We start from the raw sequence: 24,547 nt of genomic DNA on the forward strand, positions 1-24,547 counted from the left end.
GTGCAGTTCTTGTTTTCACAAAGAAACACTTTGTTTTGTATTGGGTTCTTAAAAAGAAATTGTGATATACCGTAGAATATCGTGAGCAATATATCGCTTATCATATGTATGGCAAAATCGTGATATTATCGTATCGTAAACTGGGGAGCCATGGTGGCTCGAACTGCAGACCGATGGCTGGGACAAGAGACTCAGGGTGTGGGCTCCGTCTCTGCAATCTGCCCAGCTGGTTTGGGTGTCCCCTCTAAAGCTACGTACACACCGTGGCAGCCAATTCGCGCCCGACGCAGAAGTTGGACGCCTGTACATTTGAAGACAAACGCCCCGGACGCGCATTCTCGAAGCCCCGGACTCACGTCCGTAAAATACACTCAACAGCAGACGTGCGTCCGAGTCGTCCTGCGCACATGTGCAGTGGACGAGTTGTGCTGTGTTGCTTTTCTCGTGGTGTAAATGGAGTTTAATGGCGGACCATGGCTTCGGTTTATTAACTTTACAAAGTCCAAAAGCGGAGGCGATGGGCTCCGGAGCCCGTCTGGGACCCGCATATACTTCAGAGCTGAGCAGAGTTTAGTCAATATCATTATTTGCTCCAAGAGCTGCGTCTTAAGGATTTTTTTTATCTTGCTTGTTTTGGGTCTATTTCCGGGTCGTGCATATCACATCATCTCTGATTGGCTGCTGCGGCGCATCTGCCGCAGAAAGTTGAACAAAGCTGTCGCGCCAGCCACTTTGGACGCCTCGTACGCGTGCTCAAAGCGTCGAGGGCGTACGAAAACGCAGGAATTGCGCCGCAAAGACATAGAAATCGCGCCGCGGAAAAAGCAGGAGGCGTTCAACGCGCATTTACATAGACTTTGAATGTAAACTGGACGCTTCGGACGCCGCGGTCTGTAACCTCCTTTAGAAGACTGAATGCTGAAAGAGAACATATTACTGTAAACAAGGAGGGAGGGCTGGTCGAGAGAACAGAGTTAAGCGGTGACTGAGCTAGCGCGTTACCCCCTACTCTGCCTACTGAGCTAAACTCCCATACCTGATTTAGGCACTGAATGGATCCAATAAGATTATTTAACTGATCAATTTATTACACAAATTAACAGAGGTGCGAATCACATCACTCTACTTGAGTCAGATTGGAGTCACAGTATGACTCGAGTCGCAATTTTGACAACTTGAGATCTACTTGACTAATGCACTACAAAGACTTGACCTGCAACTCAGTGTTCTCGCTGAGGGGTTTTAGTGCTTCGGCTGGTCACCGCCATGCCCGAAAGATGCTGCCATACTTCCGCTGGTCACCGCCATGCTCAAAGGATACCGCCAGGTATTAAGATCATGGCACGTAGGCGCTCGCTCGCACGATGCTCGCTCGCTCGCACGACGCTCGCTCGCACGGCGCACGGGTCGCTCGCTCGCATGTCGCACGCACGTCGCTCGCACGCCGCTCGCACGCACGCCGCTCATGGCCCATCGCCACCCTTCAACCTGAGCCCAGCGAGAACACTGCAACTTTCCCTTTATGACCTGAGACGTTACTTTGACTTTGCCTAATAACTTGGAATGACTTGAGTTGTATGGGCTATTTATATTTCTAAAGAACTAAAATACGCAGAAATGCACTTGAGTTTACATGAGCCATGTGCTCTTCATACTTTGGGTTACACAACCGCCGCGCTTCAAATCACTTCAAGGGAGGACGGGGTGAATGTGTGTATCTTTGCATGGAATAAAACCTTCATTGTCACTTGGGCCAGGCCATGGCAAAGGCGACAGGACGCAGGAGCGCTGGGCCTTGCACCATGAGGCGGCTGCAGAAATTAACCTGGTCAATAACGGCGATTGCTCGCTTAAAATATTGAAATTAAGATATATTAAAGGCGGTATGGACGATTTTTCGGCAATTTGAGAACGCAGGCGGAAGTGCGCATGCGCACTCCCCCGTGCGGACTGATACAACACACACGTGCGTTTGTTTATTAGCGCAACGGAGCGCATTGCATCGCTCGTCTCCCGTAGATTTCTGTCCATTTCTGCGTCAGCTCGAACTGTCTTTCTCCATCTTCATTTTGCCCCGTACACTGAGGGAACTATATTATGATAGATCCATGCGCTTAGACACGTGGAAACGTGGGGACGAGCCTGACGCGGCTGCAGGTGAGCGGTAGGTGCGTTTTATGATTGATACGTGGCAGGACAAATGATTTATCCACGCCACGAGGAAATATGACAAAAAAATTGCTGAAAAAAATCGTCCATACCACCTTTAACAAGAACACTAGGGATGAGACCATAAAGGCAACCTACACAGTCCAATTGCCAAGGCAGTTTTATTTTATTTTGATAGATATTCTGGTTATTTTTATCTCATTGAAAAAAGAGGTTTGTTTTTACTCAGCGCCATCAAAGCGTTTACCGCGGACGCACGCTGCGTATTTCTGATGTGATCTCAGCAAAAGAGCTAAGGCTACTGTCTTCTATAGTTAAACAAAACATGAATATGAAAAAGTTATGGGCTATATTAGACCACACTTCTGTGACGTCCAGCAAGCAAAGCAAACTCTGGGGACACTAACAGGGGGACCTGATTGATATATATATTTTATATTGTATTCAGACTTTAATTTATTAAATTTTGATCAACAGTAACATAGTTCTAGCATATTCTTGTTTGTAAATGTTTCACTTGTATTGGAGAACATTGGCTTACTAAAAAAAAAGAAAAAAGAAAAACTAAGTCTAAAGCATTAAAGTCTGTGTAACAATAAACGGGGCAACTTACTTGACCCATGTGACCTGGTGACATGGTCTTACTTGTGAATTGGACATTAAGACATGAGACTTACTTGTGACTTACTCCCACCCTTGCAAATTAGCGTTAAACATAAACAGAGCCTTAGCTACAAACACTAGAGACAAGTTACTAAAAGATAGTTTTCAAGTTTGTTTGTTGAAATTTGGCCCTGTCGCTTCTCCTTTTGCACAGAAAACATCCAATATTCCCACACAGGTTTATTCTGCGTGGCTTGAGGACAGATCCATGGGTTTGAGGCTGTGTTGTCCTCAGCGCATGAAGAGACCTCTAAAATAAGCTGCTGTCCGCTCAGGTTCTAAAAGCTCATGTTAGAGAGCGGAGTATGATCGATCGGGCCTCTGAACACGGCCACAGACTGAGCCATAGTGGGAAAAGAAGAATCTTGCTTCCCGCAGTATTGCCCAGCGGCCTGTAGTGGCCACTAAAAGACACCGTGACTTCAGCCAAGCTTCAGCAGCAGAAGTGAGAGGAAAACTGGCTTATTTGGATATATTTTAGAACAATTTAAGATAAGATAAGCCTTTATTTGTCCACACAATGGGGAAATGTCAGTGTTGCAACACAGTAGATACAGGAGTAAAAGAACAGATAACTTATAATAGGAAGCTTTAAAAAACACTCTTCATAGAAAAAATCTTATAAACAAAACCTCGCATATTCTTTATGAGAATAGAAAAATAAAAATAAGACAAAAATAATAATAATAGTGGCAAAAGTAAACTCTTATTTACAGCAATTTATATATTGTTGTGACACACGGTAATTTTAGATTTTATTAGTCAATCACTACTTGCATTGATTGCCCTGCCCTCTTAGTATCCCAGATATTTAACAAAAAATCACTTTGATGAGATAAACATTTGAAACTGTTTTAGAAAGATCCATCCATCCATCTTCCATTTATCCGGGTCGCAAGGGCAGCAGTATTAACAGGGACTCCCAGACTTCCCTCACCCCAGACACTTCCTCCAGCTCCTCCGGAGGGATCCCAAGGCGTTCCCAGGCCTGCCAAGAGACATAGTCCCTCCAGCCTGTCCAAGGTCAGCTTCGGAGTCCTCAGTCTCTGCTTCCTCTTTGGAAGACGTGACAGTGGGTTCGAGGATGCCCTCATAGTATTCCTTCCACCTTCCAACGTCATCCCCTGATGAGGTCAATAAGTCTCAACCCGCACCATAAATGGTGTTGGTGAAGCACTGCTCCTGAGGTGTCGGATGGTTTGCCAGAATTTCTTTGAGGCCGATCGATAGCCCTCCTCCATGGCCTCCCCGAAGTCCTCCCAGCCCCGGGTTTTTGCCTCTGTGACAGCACAAGCTGCAGTGCGCTTAGCCTGCTGATACCTGTCAATTGCTTCAGGGGTCCCACAAGCTGACAACATCCCTTACTTCAGGTGTCCACCACCGGTTTCGGGGTTGCCGCTGCGAAAGCCATCTGCCACCTAGCGACTATGCGACCACAGCTCCGAGCAGCCGCATTGACAATGGAGGTCGAGAACATGGTCCACTCGGACTCAATGTCCCCTGTCTCCTCCAGGATCTGGGAGAAGCTCTACCCAAGGTGTGGGTTGAATAGCCTGCTGTAAGAGTGCTGCGCCAGTCGTTCCCAACAAACCCACAAAATGCGCTTGAACCTGCCAAGTCTGTCCGGTTTCCTCCTCCGCCAGCGGCTCCAACTCACCACCAGGTGGTGATTGGTTGATAGCTCCGCCCCTCTCTTCACCCGAGTGGCCAAGACATGTGACCGAAGGTCAGATGACACGACAACAAAGACGATCATTGAACTCTGTATCCTGGTGCCCCGTGCACTGATGGACCACCTTCTGCTTAAACATGGTGTTTGTTATGGACTATGGCTAACACAGAAGTCCAATAACTGAACACCACTCGGGTTCAGGTCGGGGAGGCTGTTCTTCCCGATCACCCCTCTCCAAGTGTCATCGTCGTTGCCCACGTTGAAGACCCCCAGTAGAACAACGGAGTCCCCAGTAGAGTTGTGTTCAAAATATCGATACGGCGGTATATCGTCATGGACTCCGTATCGATACAACTCAGTATCGATTAAAAAAAAAATTTTTTTTTAGAAAAATGAAATGTTAAAAGCGTTATGGACGAGTTTTCGCCGATTTGAGAACTCAGGCGTAAGTGCGCAAACGCACTCCCCCCGTACGGACTGACACAACACAAACGTGCGTTTGTTTATTACCGCGGCGGATCGCATCACATCTCTCATCTCCCGTAGATTTCTGTCCCTTCTGAGCCAGCTCGAACTGTCTTCCTCTGTCTTCATTTTGTCCTGTACACTGAGGGAACTATATTATGATAGATCCATGCTCTTAGACACAGGGAAACGTGCTGCTCTCTCCATGTTCAGATCAGGCCAATTGTTTGGCAAGAAACATGCAATACTTTACTAGAATGTGTTCCATATATATTTCTATTTGGATCAGTTGGTTGGATGTATGTAGTTATTAGAGTATAATGGATTTATAAATAAGTGCTTTGTGGCTAAACATGAAATTTCAAACATTAAGTGTAGAAGAGTAAAAATATTACCGATACGTATCGTAATGAGGGAATTGTATCGGAATATACAAGTATCGGGATACGTATTGTATAGTGACCCCTTGTCTTGGCAATACCCAGCCCTAGTCCCCAGTAGGTGCACTGTCTTGTAACTCTCCTAGGGACTCCAAGAACAGCAAGAGACTTGTTCCCAACCCATAGGCGTAGGGACGCAACCCTCTCGTTCACTGGAGTGAACGCCAACACTTGGCGGCTGAGCTGTGGGGCTATAAGCAAGCCCACACCAGCCCACCGCTGCTCCCCGTGGGTAATGCCAGAGAAGAGTAGCATCCAGCCGCTCTCATGGAGATGGGTTCTAGAGCCCAAACTGTGCCTGGAGGTGAGGCCAGTATCTAGTCGGTACCACTCAACCTCCCGCACCAGCTCAGACATGTCCCCAGAGCCAAATTCTGTGGCCAGAGATCCCGTCGTCTGGGCCCCTACCATCGACTGCCGCCCAGATGTTTCTACACTGGCCCCTTATACTTATGCAGGTAGTGGGTCCACAGGGGGACGGCCTCACGTCGCTCCTTCGGGTGCTCGGCCTCATGGGGAAAAACCCAGCCACCAGACGCTTGCCCATCCCAGGTCTGGCCCTTTTCGAGGCCAGTTCCGGGCAACGTAACTGGCCTCAAAAAGGGCTTCTGAATGACCTTTATCTTTTTCAGAACAATTACAAGACCACATGGTGACAAAGTACTATTATTTTGTGTTGAAAATTACAGTCTAATCTAATCTTTTTTTTTTTTTTTTCATTATCATTGTGGTATTTAGTATTTAGCCTTTTCCGTAGTATCGTGACAACGGGACTAGTTGTGGGCGGTGTTGACCAAAACAAATACCTCCATATTTTTGAGGGAATATTATTATAACAAATGTCAAACTAATTCTTTGATATGTTTCCCAGCTTGGTTCTTGGCTCTGCTTGGTTTTGTACTGTGGGGAGCATCATGTATGTGCAATGTACTTGTCACATGGAGGCGGCTAAAGAGAATGTATGTTTGAATGAACCTGTCAGTACAATGGCGTCTTGAACCAAGTGGAGCGTGGAGCGCAGTCCAGTGAGCTGCTGCTTCCACGAGAGAGAGGAGAGGCAGAAATTGTATATGTACTGCCAATCAGTTCAACTTTATTTGTAGAGCACCTTAAAAACAACTAATTTGACCACAGTGCTCAACACACTCAACACATAAATGCACACATGACAGAATAAACACAAATATATAAACTACCTTACTGCTTGACTTGTGTTAAAAAGTCAAAGAAGACTTAAAAACAGAAATGACTCAATTTGACAAAGGTGCACAGGGAGCTCATTCCAGAGTTTTAGCCAAGCAACAGAAAAAGATTCTCCCCTCTTTTTTTTGTAAAAGTAAAGCTTGGTTTGTCGACCTGAGAGAATGTGAAATTTTGTCGGGCGGCTGCAAGTTTGATTGAGGGGCCATGGACACATAAAAACAAATACAAATATTTTTGAATCAGTGCGATGAAGACAGCGCCAGTGCAAAAAAATTAAGATTGGGGTGATGTGCTCTTGTCTTTTAGTGGCAGTTAAAAGCTGTAGTCGGGCCAGTGATGATTGGTAAAGCCCAATATAAAGTGTATTGCAGTAATTTAAAGAATTTGTAATAGCATGAATTAAAACTGTTGTGGAAGAAACGGTTTGGCTGAAAAAAGCTTAATTTGAGCATCTAGTTTCAGAGTACTGTCTAGCTTCACACCAAGATTTGTTGCTGTTGACTTAAGATAGTTAACAAGAGGGCCATCAATCAACCTATACACAGGGGGCATAATTTGGTCTGAACCATAGGATCTCAGTCTTTTTATCATTGAAATCAAAACATTTTAAAAACATGCTTTGATTTCATCAATGCACTTTGAGCGTTTATTCATGCAGTGACAATTTTCTGTGGTACATACAGTAGATTAGTCGTCAGCATACAAATGGAAAGTAATGCCGAGCTTTTGGAGAACTGACCCAAGTGGGTGGAGAGATAGAGAGTAAAGCGCAGGGCCCCGAGAATGGCCCCCTTGGGCACTCTATGGGTAAATTGCACAATGGAGGACTCAGTTCCCCCCCCATGGAAACACAGAAACTCCTGTATGTTAGGTAGGACCTAAACCAGTTTTCTTCACATCTCTGGATTCCAACCCAGCTCTCCTGACAGTTGGATCCACAGTGTCAAAGGCTGCTGTTAAGTCTAATAGGACTAACTGTAAAAGTTTTAGTCTATGAAAAGACTATACAGAGCTGTAGTTTAGATAGCTGTTATTTGCGTTAGCCTTATGATTATTTGTCCAGTTTACATATAATGAGAAAGTACACAGTGACCGGTTATTGTGTTGCGACATAACAAGATAGTGACATGAGATACTGTATGGTGCCCTGATGGTGGTATGTTTTCTATACAAATATTATAGTTAAGAGAAAACCCTAATCTGTGGTGGCGATTGGAAAATTCATGTTCAGCCCACATTAGACATATCAAACTCAAAAGGATAAATAACAAATTAATGAAAAATTAGGGCTAATTGATATTTGGGGGGAGATGACCAGGTTTTACCACTAAACCAATTTCTCAAATTCACATATGCTAGAACAGACTACTTTTCATTTTCAATAAAGATATGTAAAAAAATACTGAGGTGGACACAGGCACAATAGAACTACGTGATCACGCACCAATTTACATTACTGTTGAGTTGAAGGAAAAATTTAAAAACACATTATCGAAGTTTAATGAGTGGTAAAATTATTGTCATTGCCTCAGCCAAAAAGAAACAAAGGCAGAAAAAGCTGAAAGATCTGCAAGATTGACAAATAAAGTTGGAGACTGAACCTGTTAAGAGTAAGTATCTTCAAATTCTACAAGAATTTAATGTTTAGGTTAAGGTACAATTTATAGCCTCTGTAGGGAAATTTGTCCTCTGCATTTGACCCATTCTTGGGGCCTGGGGGGCCCCTAAGCAATTTCAGGGCCCACAAGCACGCGCGGCATCGCGGCGTCATAAGAAAAAGTTAAATGTGTTGTTTTAAACCTGGTTATTAGCATGTAAAACAATTTTAAAGTACTTTTATCTGTTATTTGATATGAAGAGCACAAATACTGAATCATATAAACCAGAGATCATGATCTTTAAAACTGTTTAATTCAATATAATAATGTTTTTTATATACAAAATAAATACTGTTTACAGCATTTGACACAAGGAGATCTTGTGGAATATATGAAATCACGTCCTACAAAATAAACTACTAACATATATACATTGCCCCCGAAAATTAGACAGGGCATTTCCGAGGACACGTGAACGCAACACGAACGCAGCGGCCAATCAGATGCCCGCTTTCATCGATATTACATCACGGAGACCGCTCGGCCAATGAGAAGCGAGAAGACGTGCGAAGTGGGCATGTCTGTCAAAACGAAACTTAAGCGATGAAAATGGCCCGAATATGGCCAAATTACTAGTTAAATTTTGATTTTTTTCGAGGAGGGGCACGGCGGGCCCCCTCCTATTTCAAACCGCGGGCCCGCCGGAGATTCAACTGCTTGCGGGCCCCGGGCCCCCATCTATTTCGCAGCCTGTTCTTTCTGTGAGGCAAGAGTTCTAGCTATTCTGCCACTGTGCTGCCACCGTGTTGAATAAAAAAGATAAGAGGCAGAATTTATAATCTGGCCTCGCAGGAAAGCTGTGCAAATATATGATATTTGATAAATTATTAGCTTGGAAACTTAAAAAACAACAAGCTGAAAGCAATTTTTAACTACAAGACAGGTGGAATAATGTATTTTATTTATTTATTATAAAAAAGAGACAAAAAGGTTGACTATAAACTTCCAAAAAGGAGTTTAAAGGGATATTTGAAGCACTTTTGTGGTTCATTTTAGGGCGCATTCATGTTTTGTGCAAAATGTCCAAACGCAGCAGCGTTTAACGCCATTTAAGCAACATTTATGTGGACTCCCTCGTTTTAGATCAATGGAGATGACAAACTATGCACCCTCCTGTGGATTTGCTTTGGTCTGCTACATTAAAGTGAAAGTAAAAACTACCAGAGCTTGAGAGTGTTTATATGTGCTTTAGAGAGAAAATAACTTAAGCATCGCAATTCCTCAAAATCAAATGTTCAAAGTTAATGAGTTGAGTCATTTATCTTTACCCAAAGTGAAGTTATGTAAGACAGTAAGATAGATATTAGCAATTATAGCTACAAAGTCAGGGTTAGGTTGCTATTACTAGATAATTAAACATTTCTCAGCCTTCGCTCACACCTAATCGGTTCTTTGACCTGTTTCAGATTAGGACAAGAGTCTGAAAGGTTTTGGGGCAAAGACTGTGAGTCTTGAGTGTGGTTATATAGTACACTCAGAGTTCTCCGTAAGACTGTTACATGCAGCATTAATACCACACACGCACTTCTCCACATATGTTGTTGGGATCTTTGAGATTCCAATCAAGACACCTCACTCATTCTTCCTGGGTTTACATGCATTTTGAAAAATACGTTTCAATTGGACTAGTCCAGTCTAGGGCTTGGCTCCATTGCTTGGTTTCAAGTAGGGAAAAACTGAAACAATAAATAATGTTCGTTCGGTACCAACCTTTGGTTCCTTGGCTTCACGAGCGAACACAGCACAAACAAACCACGCAGACTGTGCTCATGTCTGCGCCCTGCACAAACGATTGGCACAAACAGTACTTTTTGTCATAGTTCTGTCATGTTCAAACAAATTGCAGTACATCACCATACCTGTAAACAGAAGAGCTGAAGAAACGGCTGGTGAGTTGCTCCTATCCACTAGAAAATACAGTCTTCATTACATAGCCACATCCAATCATAGTCTGCAAACTGATAATATGATACAAACTTTGCTATACTCATCATGCTTGGTCTAGGTAAGCGCATAATCTCACAGTAGACCTGTATTGTCAAAATCCTGCATGGAGCATGTGTGCGTAAAGATGTGGCCAGAGTCCGTATGAAATTGCAAGCGAAATTAAAATATCCAATCTGTGCCATAATTCTCCTCCAACAACAGGTAAACACGGCATAAAAGCGTAAAGGTGGCAAAAGCATGTGCGGTGCCGTGTTGACTGTGATACAAAATGGTGTATTTGAATGTTGTTTTTTAGCTGCTACATCAGCTGAGCAGCTTTGGTTTTGCCTTTGAGTTATAACTGAACGGACTGGAAAAACTTTTTCTTCCCGAAATTCGGCCACTTTAAAAAAAAAATGCTGGCACCAAAAAAAGAATTGTTCCGGAACTGGTATCGAAAATCACATCTAACTGTAACCAGCCCTAGGCCGGTCATCCAGTTTCCCTGGCGTGCATTTAAATATAGTGACTGATGTTTGTCTTACAGGTGTTTCCCGAGCGCACGTCAGACCTGGGCTTCCTCAAAATCGACTGCGCACCCACAAACTCTGACTTCTTCCTGAACTGGGGTTACTCTTATCGCGGAGTCATTTTCCCCACGCTTCGCAATGCCTTCAAGTCTCGTGACCTGGAGCGCCTCTACCAGCGCTACTTCCTGGGCCAGCGCCGCAAGTCGGTGGTGGTGATGAACCTGCTGGATGTGGTCACCAAGCTCACCCTCCTGGTGTTGCATTTGACCCTAGCAGCTACACGCATGGACCCAGTGAAAGGGGCGCTGCTGGGCTTCTTCACAGGGATCGAGGTGGTGGTCTGTGCCTTGGTGGTGGTGAGGAAGGACGTTGCCTCGCACAGTTACCTGCAGTACAGTGGCGTGGTGACCTGGGTTGTCATGACCACGCAGATCTTGTCGGCTGGACTCGGGTACGGGTTGCTGGGTGACGGGGTTGGCTATGTGCTCTTCACGCTATTTGCCACCTACAGCATGCTACCCCTGCCCCTGACGTGGGCCATCTTTGCTGGGCTGCTCACCTCCACCTTACACATTCTGGTACAGATGTTCTTGTCCCGCACGGCGTTGCTGTCCACAAACCAGGTAAGACTCACACACACTCGCCGGCCAAGGCTTATGTTTCCTAATCGTATGTGTTTGTTGTGTTGTGGCAAGGATAGTATGCTGATTTTTATATGGAATGTTGATGGTAACCGAGAATCCTCTATGACAGAAAATTCTGAAGACAATCTTTCATATTGAAGGGTTGAAAATAAAACGATTGCCTTTAGTTTAACATCAAAGAAACTTGAACAAACTTGAAGAAAACAGCTGTAGAAGCAAAATTCAGTGCTTTATTTGAACGATCAAGGCGCCTCGGTCCCTCTCCAGAATTTAGCCTTTTAGTGGCGCGGTTGTTCTGACACAATAAATGTGCAGCATAATGGGCAGAAAGCATGTTTAGATCATAAAAACACAAAGAGCAGTGAGGAGTGACTTGTTCACGTGTCGTACATTTGTCAGTGCGGATGCAGATACGCAAATTTAGATGCAAAAATACTGAATATTCTACCGCTTTACGGAGTTATGTTAGTTAGTGTTTTTCAGACTTCCTATAAGTGATCTGTTCTTCTGGATCTACCTCTGTATCTACCTGCGTTGCACCAATGAAATTTCCCCATGTGGGACAATAAAGGAATATCTTATCTTATCTTATCTTATCGTAAGCACTAGTTTATACAAGATGAAGTACAGAGGAGTGTGGCAGTGGAGGAGAGGAGACAAGAAGGTGTGTATGTGTGTCTGTGTGCTCGGCAGAGACGCAGTTAGACGCAAAGCGCTGAATGTTTCTGAGCTGCCGTGTTTCTGAGTTTAAAGGAAGGAATCCAAATAAATTCCTATTTTACATCAGTTATAAAATTATATAAAATAATATAATTATATTATAGAAATATGACTTTGTAGTGATTTTTTTTTTTTGCCTTTAATAAGCCCCAGACTCCCTGCATATATCACCTAAGGCACATATGATGACGGATAAAAATGTTTTTTTGGGACTTTGTCCATTGTAATGACCCACTGGAATTACCAGTATGTGTAGCAAAACCTCTGACGATGATCTAGATGAGTGACGAGCTGCCTGTCTGGAGGATTGGTTCTTTGGTGATTCAGACCGTCTCACTAGAGATGCACCGATACCGACACCAGTATTTGACACAATACCAGGTGCTTGTACTCCATAAGGAGGCACTTACTAACTGCACATTAAGCTCAGGTTTCTGATTGACTCAGACTAAATCAGCTCATTTAAAAGTGACTGTCACGTGAACTACAAAAACGCTTTGGACCCCTAAATGTTAACATAGTACACAAATTATATCAGAGGAGTGCTTACATTATGACAGTCGTAAAAAACAGGATCTAAGCTTTTAAAAGTGGTATAAAATGTCCATATTGGCCCGGTCAAAGTTCTCACTTGCCCACTCCTCCTATTGGTCACCCTCTGTTAGGCTCAGAGTGAGGGATTGGGGTATTTAACAATCAAGTATGAAGTATGAATTGTCAGAAAAAAACAAATAGCACTTAAAGGCAATTAAAGAAGTCAAATGTGCGTGAGGGGTGTGCTAATATATTCTGATACTATCGTAAATTTATGTCGATGTCATAGGCTGCTGTATAGATTTATAAAAAAATGTGTGTATTTTACAAAATTACATTGCGATAGGGCTACAATTGTGTTGGATGGATAAATTATTAACACCGAGGGAAGTTGAAACTGCAAGACAATTGACATATTCATGGTTTTGATACCGTTGTTCAAATGTATGTTGTTCTTAAAAATAATTGTGATCTATCACAGAATATCATATGCAATGTGTAAATTATCGAATGCATCGCAGTATTGTAATAATATTGTATCATGAGCCAAGTATTGTATCGAATCGTGAGGGACCTTCCAAGGCCTAATGTGCATAAATCAGGATCAAATCTAAATTGTGTGACGGACAAATTTAATTAACAACAACTAAACCAAATGTGAGCAGATTGCTCTAGTTGTCTTAAGCGTATGTGGGTAGTGAGAGCTTAAAAATAAATGTTGACATATTGATATATTTTGTTCATATAATCCATCGTTGCTCGAATGTTTCTTAATGTGTTTCTAACGTATTGCTGTTGCATAATAACATCAACACCATTCATTTTGTATTGATAAACAAACATAGGGTGTATTTTGTGGTTGTAGTAGCTTTAAAGTTGGGTCCATGGTGCATGTTAAAGCTTTGGGGCAGAGTTCAGTACCGGAAGCTGTCCACCTCTTACTCAGCACGTGTCCCACCTCCAGCCGCCTCTTGTCTGTGTCCATACACTGAGCTGCTGTTTGTTTTGGAGCGTAATTCAGTAGGAAATATGCAGTGTAATAGAGTTGTTGTCAGTCCGGACCATATACCACTGCTAATATCCATATTGACCTATAGCTGTGGCTTAGTGGAATAGTATTTGTACCTTTGGAACTTTTCCACATGTTGTCACGTCATGACCACAAACTTAAATAAATTGGCATTTTTGTGAAAGCGCAACAGAAAGTGACACACAATTGTGAAGTGAAAGTGCAAATAGCGACAGATTGGCAGCACAAACCACGATAGCGGCGCCACTTTTAGATTGCAACAGAAATGTTTTAATTTAAAGGTGGCGCTCAAAAAAAGTACTTAAAAAATTTGCCACTTAGGAGCGCCGTATCTCAGCGTATTTTCCGACGCTTTTACAAAATATAGCCGCGCTTTTAACGCCGTGCGCCATTCGCCGTAAATTCGGCGTTCTCTTAATCTACACCATATGCCGCTCCTAAGTGGCGGAGTGTGATCATATTGGCTTTCCATATCGAGCGCCATAGGCAGCGCGAGCGAAAAGTATTACGCCGCTCGCACAGACGGTGCTGTGGTGCTTTTCGCAGGTGGCGCGCGTACGGTTATCTTAATACCTGGCGGTATCTTTTCAGCATGGCGGGGCCCGCCGGAGCATTGCGGCATATTTTGGGCATGGCGGGGGCCCGCCGCAGCATGGCAGGCCGCCATGCCAAAACCCCTCAGCGAGAACACTGGCATGTACTGTATTTTGACAAGAACATACGTTTACTGTATTGTATTTGAGCTTATATTTTTATTTATGTTATGTTGAATATAATTGTTGGAATATTTAGGCTAATTGAACTGGTAGCCTTCAACCAACTCTGTGCTCTTAAAGTAGCCCTCAGCCGTAAAAAGTTTAGTGACCCCTGTCGTACAATATTAATTGTATGGCACCATACCTAGTGTGTAGCGCCTCCTGTTGGCCTGTGTTGTGGTGCTTCGGTTTATAATTTTCAGCTTTTACTCCAGAATATGATATTTCCACAAGGCGCTCCATTGCTGCTGCTGCTGCTGTTGTTGTTGTGTTTCGGCTCAAATTAAAGGTTTTTTATAAAGGAGTCGTGTCCATAGCAACAGTCTCCAGGACTCCAGAAGTAATGGCTTCAATGTTCCCCTCAACCAATTGTACGCAGACCTTCAAAACAAGCCTAAAATATGATCTACGGGTTCTTCTGAGGTGGCACATTGTGATAGGAGGATTAAAAGCATGGCAGGGTTGCTAGGTTTTTTAGAAGACATATTATGCTAAATCTGACCCGTTATGTTATTCTCCGTCATTAGCTTAACCCTGAGTTGTATTCAGAATGATTCATGCATGTCCTGACCTGCATTAATGGTTGTCAAGAATAATCACAATCACAACAACACTGTCTAAACCAACAAACATTTGAAGATGTTTCCTGCCAAATGTATTTAAAAAAAGATGTTTGTTTTTGAAATTTTCAGAAATACAAAAACACAAAACAATACAGAGCACGACCAGAGAGCAAACACCCAAGCAAAAATAAACTAAATTGCGGCATACCCAAGTCTGACCTGGTCAAAGTCAAATTTGTCCATTTCCAAATAAAGTCTGAATGTCATTGTTTCCATTTGTCTAATGTCTGTTACTATGTCAGTTCAATCTTTGATTGTTGGTGTGATTTGTATCTTCCATTTCTTTGTGATGGCCTTTTTCTCTCTCGTAAAAATCAACGTTCCAAAGATATCCAGGTCTTTTCAAAACAACAGAAATGTCCTACAACAGGACAACCACATGAATTCACATAGGTGAATCCAACTCTTGATGCTGTTCAGGTCTCTGCATTCTGCCTTTTGCAAAGGAACACTTCTGCCTCTGCTGGTGTTTTGAGCATGTGTTTTTACCTTCAAAAATAACCAGAAGATCTGCCGGGAAGACTATGCCAAAAACTGTCCCAGAAACTCTGCAGCTTCTGTTCTAGATTTGACAACCCCTCCCCCACCGTGTCCATTTCTGCGCATTGTGCGCTCGGCTGCAGACTTCCATCTCTGCAAGACTTGTATGTCTCCAGGACTCTGGAACGAGCAGGTTTCACATCCACCCTTCTCACCCTGGACATGGACTATTTGAGCCACGCCCCTCAGGTAGGAGGCTCCATGCGGACCAGAACTGCCCGTCACAAGGCCGTTGGACTCATGAACACTTCCTAAACACTGTCACTTTAACCATAATTAATTACTCACTGCACTGTTCAATTTCTGCACTACATATGTAAACACAACTATACATTTGTGTACATATTAAGCCTATATCTTTTTTTATACTTATTTTTTATCTTATAGCTTATTGTTATTTTTATCCCATTGCAGATTTAAATTGTTCTCTTTTTGACTTATCCACTTATTTCCAGTCAAATCAATAATTCTGAGAAGCACCAGGGTCAGTTTGTACTCCAACCCCACAAATAAAAAATACCCTAAATAATCTTTTAAATTAATAGGATTTTTATATGAATTCTTCCTGGACATTTTTGTTTTATTGCAAGTCCCGAAAATACATTTTCAGTGACTTTACCTTACTCAATCTAGTGTCAATCAGCTGATCCCTCCAGAAACCAGCTATACTCATTCATATATTTAACAAAGAAAACCTTGGCAGAATTTAAAATCTGATTTCCTCTGTGCAGGGCTAGTTTCTACTACTAATTTGAGTAGCCAAAACTACAGTCTCAGCTTCACAAAGGCTCCAGACAATTGTTTGTACTCGAGAGGGTTCAGGAAAAGCCTCAGTTTTAATTAAGGGCAACGTTTGCAAAACTCTGCACTGCGCACAAAATAAAAATCCAACCTGAATTGAAAATAAACTAAATATTCAGTGAGTGACCAGCAAGGATGGACTGGTATACGAGGATTTTCCCGGTGGACTGATGGGTAAATGGGCCGATGTGGGCCGAGCTGTAGAGGAGGCAAGCAGCGCCACTGGGCGCCACTGTCGACGCCCTCCGTCGGCCCCCATCAAAACCCTGCCTTAGCTGTGTCGGCCCTGACTAGAGACCTGGCAGAGGGATTGCCCATGGGTCAAATGCAGCAGGATCAGACGTTGTTCCATCTTGGTTGGGTCACATGGGTCCATCCAACATTTTGGCATTCTGACGCAAATTTCACCATTGTCTTGAATTCTGAAAAGATCATGTATTTTTTAAAGATCTTTTCGAACTTATGTGTCCTATACTCTTCATAGCCTTGTTCTCAGCTCCGCAACTCATCCTATATTGTTCCGCCTCAGCCACGCGCCTGGCCTCTCCTCCCGCCGATATAGGCCCTGTATATCGGCTTTTCAAAACGCAAACCGCCCGCAGCTCTCATGCCGCATTTCAAAAGACATGAGGGCCAGCTGTTGCATAGTTATGGCCTCTCCTCCATCCGCCCTGCAGAGGCTTGGCAAGTCTGCATCACGTACGGGGCTTGTCTGTCAGGGCGTCCCTTCAGAAGCCGTGGTAGCTACATTAGCTTCATCAGCTTGTGAGAGTTTCCACCGAGATTACAATCAGTCAGCTTTGATTGTTTAGCTCCTGAAGCTTTGTTTTTTGTTTAGTCATCTCTCACAGTGTCTTGCTCCTCGTTTTAGTGGTTTTGTAGGTCGAACTGAGATTTTTAAGGCAAATGTCGGCAGGGATGTGGTGTAGAATTACCGTGTACACCAAATCCATAACCGGATGTCAAATTATGTGTATTTTAAGGATAACTAATTCAAGTCTAGTCACAACTGAGTCCTAATGGAGGTTGTATACCTGGTATTACCTAATTAACTAAATGTTAATGGATGTTAATGGATTATTAATACAATAGGTGGCGGAAGTGGAAGGATTTAACTTGCAGCTACCATTAGTATTCTTGTATATTTATACAAATTTGGGCTGGTGGATCACTTTATTCTGTTCCATGTCTTTTTGTCTGTATCTGTATTTGTTCTTGTAGTTGTGGAACAACTACAGCTCTTCTAATTTTAAATTTTTAGATGGATTTCTTCCCCCACAGAGATCTTTTGACGAGTGGATGACTTTTGGTCAGATTCTGTGATGATCTAATTAAATTTTTTTTTTTTAAATCTGAGTGTTCCCTTGAGGAAACTGCTGTTGTGATTTTGGGCTTTACAAAAATCAATTCAATTTAATTTGAGTGACCGCTGGATTTAACCAATCACAGTGACGTGTAACATTCAGAAATCTCAGATGGCTGGAGTTTCTTCTAAAAGGAATTATAAAGTAACCTGGCTCTGCCAGATTGATATGTGTATCACTCTGAATTGAGCTCTACACAATATCAATCTGGATAAGCTCTTGCCCAAAGCAGTTGGGAATATATATTTGAATCTGGTTGGTCAAAGTGCCACAACAGCCGAACAAGCCGATAAATCAAACTGTTGTTAAATCCAGTCAGAGAAAAGCACAGACTTTCTATGTGCATGTTTAAAAAAACAAAATAGTCCCTACATCTGCTAAAATTGGCCAACGCATGTCTGTCAGCGGCCGAGCTCAAACAGCCCAAGCTCGACCAGATAGATTCTCAAGAGATTGTGAAACAAATATTGTAAGAATTCTTATTTCTATTTTAAAGTTAGGGATCTTCTCAAAAAGGGTTGAAGCTGAAAAAAAATATTTTTTTTCGTCTCTCTCTGGACCCCCTCCCCCCCTCAAAAGCCTAAAGACTGGCTTCACATACAATTTTACGCGTTGATAAAACGATAGTAGCTTGATAGACCCTGCTCACCTCTAGTGAACATCCCTGAACATCCTTTGGTATGTTTATCAGTAGAACTTGTGAACTCTCCAAATATTGTCACCTGTTTACTCAATCCACATGGTCCACGGGGCGCCGTGGCCAGCGCGGGGAGTGGGGCGGGGGGCGTGTGCTCTCTCACACGGGCCACTGTGCGCTGTGATCCCCGCACGGGCCACGGCGCGCCGTGATCTCCCGCACGGGCGAACATGGCGCGCTGTGCTCCCCTGTAAGTGCTCCCCCGTACGCACTCCCTGTGAGTATTTTAGCATTTCAAAACAATTACTGCCAGAACGATGTATTGAAGCTTCAAAGCAACAAAAAGACTAAATGTAGGTTCAACCCCCCCCCCCAAGACGAAAAATATTAAGACTTTTCAGCTTCAACCCATTTTGAGATGATCCCTTACTTTGTCAATCATGTTAGTTGAAATTGTGATCTAGACTCATATATTGTGTATGATATCGGTATATCGTGTTTTATAAAATGAATGGCGCAATGGACGATTTTTCAGCGATTTGAGAACTCAGGCGGAAGTGCGCATGCGCACTCCCCCGTGTGGACTGATACAACACACACGTGCATTTGTTTATTAACGCGACGGATCGCATCGCATCTCTCGTCTCCCGTAAATTATGAGACAGCTCGAACAGTCTTTCTCCGTCTTTATTTTGTCCCGTACACTGAGGGAACTATATTATGATAGATCAATGCGCTTAGACATGCGGAAACGTGCTGCTTTCGTGAGGACGAGCCGACGAGGCTGCAGGTGAGCGGTAAGTGTGTTTTATGATTGATACGTGGCAGGACTAATCGCCATGAGGAAATAAGACTCAGATTTGGGCCAAAAAAATCGTCCATTCAACCTTTAAGCTCAGTTGAGTTGTGTTGAGTTGTGAACTTGATTTTTGTTGTTGTTTTCCATCTCAAAGTCCTTTTACCATAATTAGACTCTGACTGAATGATTTAAAGCCTGTTGAAGTCACTCAATTGATTGTAGAAAGTGATGAGCGCTGATGCTTAGGTCTACAGCTCAGAGCACTTAACCTTCTCACACAGTCTGTCTGCCGGTCACAGACAGACTGTGTGAGAAGGTTGCACCGAGATGGAGGATAAACGCTAGCTTCCTTGCTAATATCAGGGTGCATTCAGAACAAGAGCATAAAAGGGGAGAGTGAGGGGGAGCTGACAAGATAGGGAGAGAGAGAGAGAGAGAGAGAAGATAGAGATAGAGTGCGAGAGAGTGAGTTATGTCTGGAGAGAGCGAGGCGGAGGAAGAAGAGGGCGACAGAGGGTAAAGAGGGAGAAGAGGGACAGAGAGAGCGAGCTGTCTGGAAGAAGAGAGAGGGGGGAGTGCAGAGGTATAAGGTAAGTGGGAGAGAGAGTTGAGAAAATCCTTGTGTCCGTCTGTCCGTCTGTGAGAGTCGGATCTCTCCTTCACTGGAACTCCTCCAGGTTTCTACGCTTTTTTCCCAAAGAGGTTTTTTTGTAGTTTTTCCTGGCCGAGAAGGAGAGTCTAAGGACAGAGGACCCTGGGACATCGTCCCTCGCCACCACAGACATTGTCTGACTCCCTCGCCACCACAGACATTGTCTGACTTCATCGCCACCACAGACATTGTCTGACTTCATCGCCACCACAGACATTGTTGATTCATTTCTCCCTGTGGCCCTCAGAGGCAACTGTTGTTGTGATTTTGGGCCTTACAAAAAAAAAAGAGAAAAAGAGAAGAAAATGGATTGAGCGAGGCGGGACTGAGGGGAGAGAAAGTGAGGAGAGAAGAGAAAGGGAAAACGGTGAGGAAGGTTAAATAGCACATGACAGGTATTCTTGTCTTATTATGACTTGGTCTGGTGGGATTTAACCTGCGGTAAATATTTCTTAGTTTTACATCAGTGGGTTGCAGTTTGTGAGGAAAGAAAATAAAGGTTAAAAATAATAAGAAGTAGAGCTGAGTTCTAAAACGGAATCCCTGTCTATGTCATCAGTTTACACACCTGACATATTTTTCTTTTTTTTTCTGCTTTTCATTTTAAAAATGTATTATTATTTATTTATTTGATATTGGCATTGCAATTACACTGGATGAACCAGATACATTTATTTTATATATAAACACAAAACATCCAGTAACTCTAAAAAAAAATACATGATCAAAACATCAGCAGAAGCAGAAAGGCTCCTCAGAAAAACGCAGAGAACTGAACAGCGACAAGAGATGAATCCATCAACGTGGGTTATGTGAATTCAAGTACTTATCACTTAACAAGACATTTAAGTTGTTTTGAAGCGACATATGGTTTTTGCATGACATAATTGTTTTTTTTGCATCTGTCTGTATAATACATCTTAGAAATATTTTTGTGGCAATGAGGATGCAGAAAAAGTGTGAATATAATGTCACACAATTGAAGATTTATATAAACACATGCCTAATACTTTTGAGTCAAAAGTATAAGGTTAAGTTATCAAAGCAAGAAATTGAATATTCTGAAGTAATGATTATTCTTTATTTGATAACTTTTCATTAAACAGGTTTATTTCAACAAAACTGGTCATATTAGACAGCGCAGCATGTTCTCTTTTTTTAATTTGCTTTTATTCATTTTAATTTTTTAATTTGCCCTTTTCTTTTAAATTTAATTTGATTCAGCACTCAACCCCTGGAACAGCTTAGCCCCCGTGGCCTGAACTCAGCAAAAGTGACTATAAAATCGCGAAAACTAACACTAAACCACCATAAAACACACCCCACACAACCCACGGGTCAAGAAATACAGAACAACACAGAAAAATAAGCCGCAGGGAGGGCAGGAACAATGAACAAGGAACTAGCCTAGCATAGCTCCCAACTTAGCTCGCGGCTAACAGGAACAAACAACACAAAGATTCAAACAAAACACACCCAAAACACCACCCCAAACACGAACGAATAAGAAATACACATGGTTACAAACATCAGACAACAGAAGAAACACAAAAGAAACAAATAAAACTGAATGATTGAGGGAGAGTGGACACTTGCGTGCCGGGGCTCCGGCCAGCGGCGCGGCCCGGACACGGCTCGGAGATACTCAGGTCGAGAGGGGATGGACCCAATAGAACCCGTTCTGACTCAAATGATCTCTGTGTCGGAGTTGCTGGTGCAGAATCAATTTGAATTTTATTGAGGTTTTGGCCAAAATAACTGCGGAAAATCTGTGAAAACAGATTTTTTAAAATTGTATTTATTTTTTATCTCTCTTTTTGATGTCGGCGGGCTCGCGAAACAACTGATATAAAACCTCTCGCCTAATGATGTGTTTTCATTGACGATGTTGCAGTTTTTTGCTATAGTTACATGTCATTTTTGCTGGTTTAAGTTAAATTAGTCCAAACTGAGAATAAGTTTAACCAAGAGTTAAAGTCACTCCCACTCTAGGCCACTCCACCGAGGTCAGATAAAAGACCAGACCAAGCCCGCGCTTCTCTCTCTTCCCATCAACTTGATCTGAACCAGGACACACCGGGTCATGGACCCCGGGGGCTCCTCCATTGTCTTCAAAACTCGGCTTCAGCAATGGCTGAAGCGGACATCTTCATCATAGAATGCACAGGTCAACGAACCTTGGACTCATCAAACTCTTCGAACGATAAACCTGCACATGGATCAGCGCCACAGACAGCTCTGAGGACCCAAATAGCTCTACAGACCCAAAGAGCTCTGAGGACCCAAAGAGCTCGGAGGAGGCCTTGACCCACATCTGAGCCTTCCCTTGAACACGTAAGACCTGAGAGTGGCTGACTGGCAGAGTGACATTAAAGTCAGGTTTCCTTGGGTTAATCTTCTAGAATTAATCAAAGCTTAATTCTTAATATCAGCATTTCTTTTAATTAAGTTGATCCCAGGCACAGCCTGTGTAACCAAATGTGTGATTAATTGCTTTTATATCTTTGTTTATTAATCACACAAAATCATAGGGTTAGGGTTAGATAAGATAAGATAATCCTTTAATATCCACACAAGGGGAAATTTTGTTGTTACAACGCAGTAGAAACAGGAGGAAAGGACAGATTATAGGAAGTTTCAAAAAACACGCTCTTAATAGAACTCTTGGTATAAATGTGAGAAGAGGAATCGAGTAAGAATACCCCACATCATGTTTACTATGTTTCAGTTAAATATATAGTTTAACTTGCACTCAAAGACAGAGATTGGAGAGATAGGAAGCAGAGCGGATGGGAGGAGCGAGTGAGTTCGGTGCTAAGAGCTCCAAAAAGCATGCAGTAAAAAGAGAAGCTTTCATTAAATATTGAGAGTGTGTGAGAGCAGCGTCTGGTGAACGACGGTAGGTCACAATCAGAACCAACCGTTTAGAGGGCAAAGAAACTTGCCTCAAATTTGATACGCCCGTTTTGGCTAGCCCTGTTCTCCCAGACCAGCTCACTTTTGAATGCTGTGGAATGGTTTTTCTAATGGTGGAACGTGTTGGATCATTTAAATGGACCGGTACAGTTCACCTTCAGACCATTACAATCCACTCCAAAGTGACCCAGTGGAAACAAGTCTATGGAGACCAGTGTGACCGGATCGTTCCTACGTTGTGTTAATTAATCGAGTGGCCACGAGACACGGTTTATCCGTTTATTCACTGGTAAACAGAAAAACACGAAATAAGTTCACATGTGCCACGAGGCAACTCCAGCCCAAACTAAAAGGGATATAACACAATTAAATCAATATACAACATATAAAACATGAAGGACGACACGAGGGATGAATGACCTCTTCCCCGCACAGAGATATTAAAAGGGAAGAGGTAGTCACGACCATCAAATTTATAAGGGGAACACACGAAGAAGAAGAAGGGGCTGGAGGACACTGACAGCACAATAAAAGAAATACCAGGCATGTTGAACACAATATAAAACAAAAATAATAAAGATTTTGTGTGATTATACAACAATAATACATGAACTGGTTATACCAGGCTTAGTTCTGCTTTGGATTTGCTTTAGTTCTATTTTAGACATAGTCAGGTGGTGGTTTATTCAATCTGGTTCTTGTTTTTATTGCTAGTTTTTCCTAGTATTTTGCATACCAGTTTAATCCAAGTTTAGTCCTGGTTTAACCTTAGTTTAGTCATGGTTTAGTCTTGGCTTAGTCCTGGTTTATTCTTGGTTGTTTTGACTTACACCTGCTTTTGTCTTGGATTAGTCTTGGTTTAGACCACCTGGTTTAGACCAACTAGTTTAGACCACCTGGTTTAGACCACCTGGTTTAGACTTGGTTTAGTCCTACTTTAGTCCTGGTTATCTTGGTTTACTCCTCCTTTAGTCTTGATTAGTCCTGGTTTAATCCTCCGGGTTTAGTCATGGTTTAGTCCTGCTTCAGTACTGGTTTAATCCTTCTGGTTATTCATGGTTTACTCTTGGTTTAGTCCAGGTTCAATCCTGGTTTAGACTTGGTTTAGCCATAGTTTAGACCTTGTTGTCTTGTTTTCTTGATACATACATACTTTTGTCCTGGTTTAATACTGGTTTGGACCTGGATTAGCAGTTTCCAGAAACAGAAACTTTTCAAGACATTATTTTTGCACTGCTTTTGTTGATTTAATTTATTTTTTACATTATAGGCATTTTCCACAACCTTAAGTTAAAGTCATGTGATGGTTTGCAAAAGGTGAGCGAGCAGACCCAGTTGAATGAGTCGACAGGAGAGACTGATGGTTGTGGTGGTATCGATGTTTGGATGATGTTTCCTGTAAACACTGTAAGATCACATGACACACAGACAACAGCTACAGGCTTAAATCACACACTGTACCACCAATAAAGGCGTGCTTTGGAATTTCATGTTTTAGAACTTAAATCATGTATTTATTGAAACCCTATTACTTTCTATCATCAGGATTGGCGTTAGCCCTTCATCTATGGCAACAAAGGGAATTACCATGGGGAAATGAACAAAAGCTAGCTTGCCGGACATGCACACAGTTTTAAAGAACGTGATTTGAGACAGAAATGCTCAGAATGAGTCTGGAGATGATTTATGGACTTAAAAACAGCACGAGTCCTCCGTATCTCTACCTTTAAAGCAAGTGTTTTTATGAGGCTCAGAGCCAAAGGAACTAATGGAATAAGTGTGAATGAAGCCAAATACAACCTGAGT

The 24,547-nt window shown here is 42.6% G+C and overlaps 1 protein-coding gene and 1 long non-coding RNA gene across 3 annotated transcripts in view; one reads left to right on the forward strand and one right to left on the reverse strand.

Annotated features, from left to right (window-relative positions):
- The window catches only part of LOC140356743 (uncharacterized), a 522,351-nt gene that overhangs the window by 460,342 nt on the left and 37,462 nt on the right, over positions 1-24,547 (reverse strand). The gene's annotated exons all lie outside the window — the stretch shown is intronic.
- adcy8 (adenylate cyclase 8 (brain)) overlaps positions 1-24,547 on the forward strand; it is a 169,956-nt gene that overhangs the window by 605 nt on the left and 144,804 nt on the right. For both annotated transcript variants that reach the window (XM_072441912.1, XM_072441913.1), the window contains exon 2: positions 10,744-11,349. In XM_072441912.1, the coding sequence (XP_072298013.1) occupies positions 10,744-11,349 (606 nt within the window). The remainder of the gene's footprint in view (positions 1-10,743; positions 11,350-24,547) is intronic.

The sequence above is a fragment of the Eucyclogobius newberryi genome, unplaced genomic scaffold, assembly GCF_026437365.1.
Source record: "Eucyclogobius newberryi isolate DKJ021-1_F unplaced genomic scaffold, fEucNew1.0.hap1 SCAF_12, whole genome shotgun sequence".
In the NCBI taxonomy this organism is placed as follows: domain Eukaryota; kingdom Metazoa; phylum Chordata; class Actinopteri; order Gobiiformes; family Gobiidae; genus Eucyclogobius; species Eucyclogobius newberryi.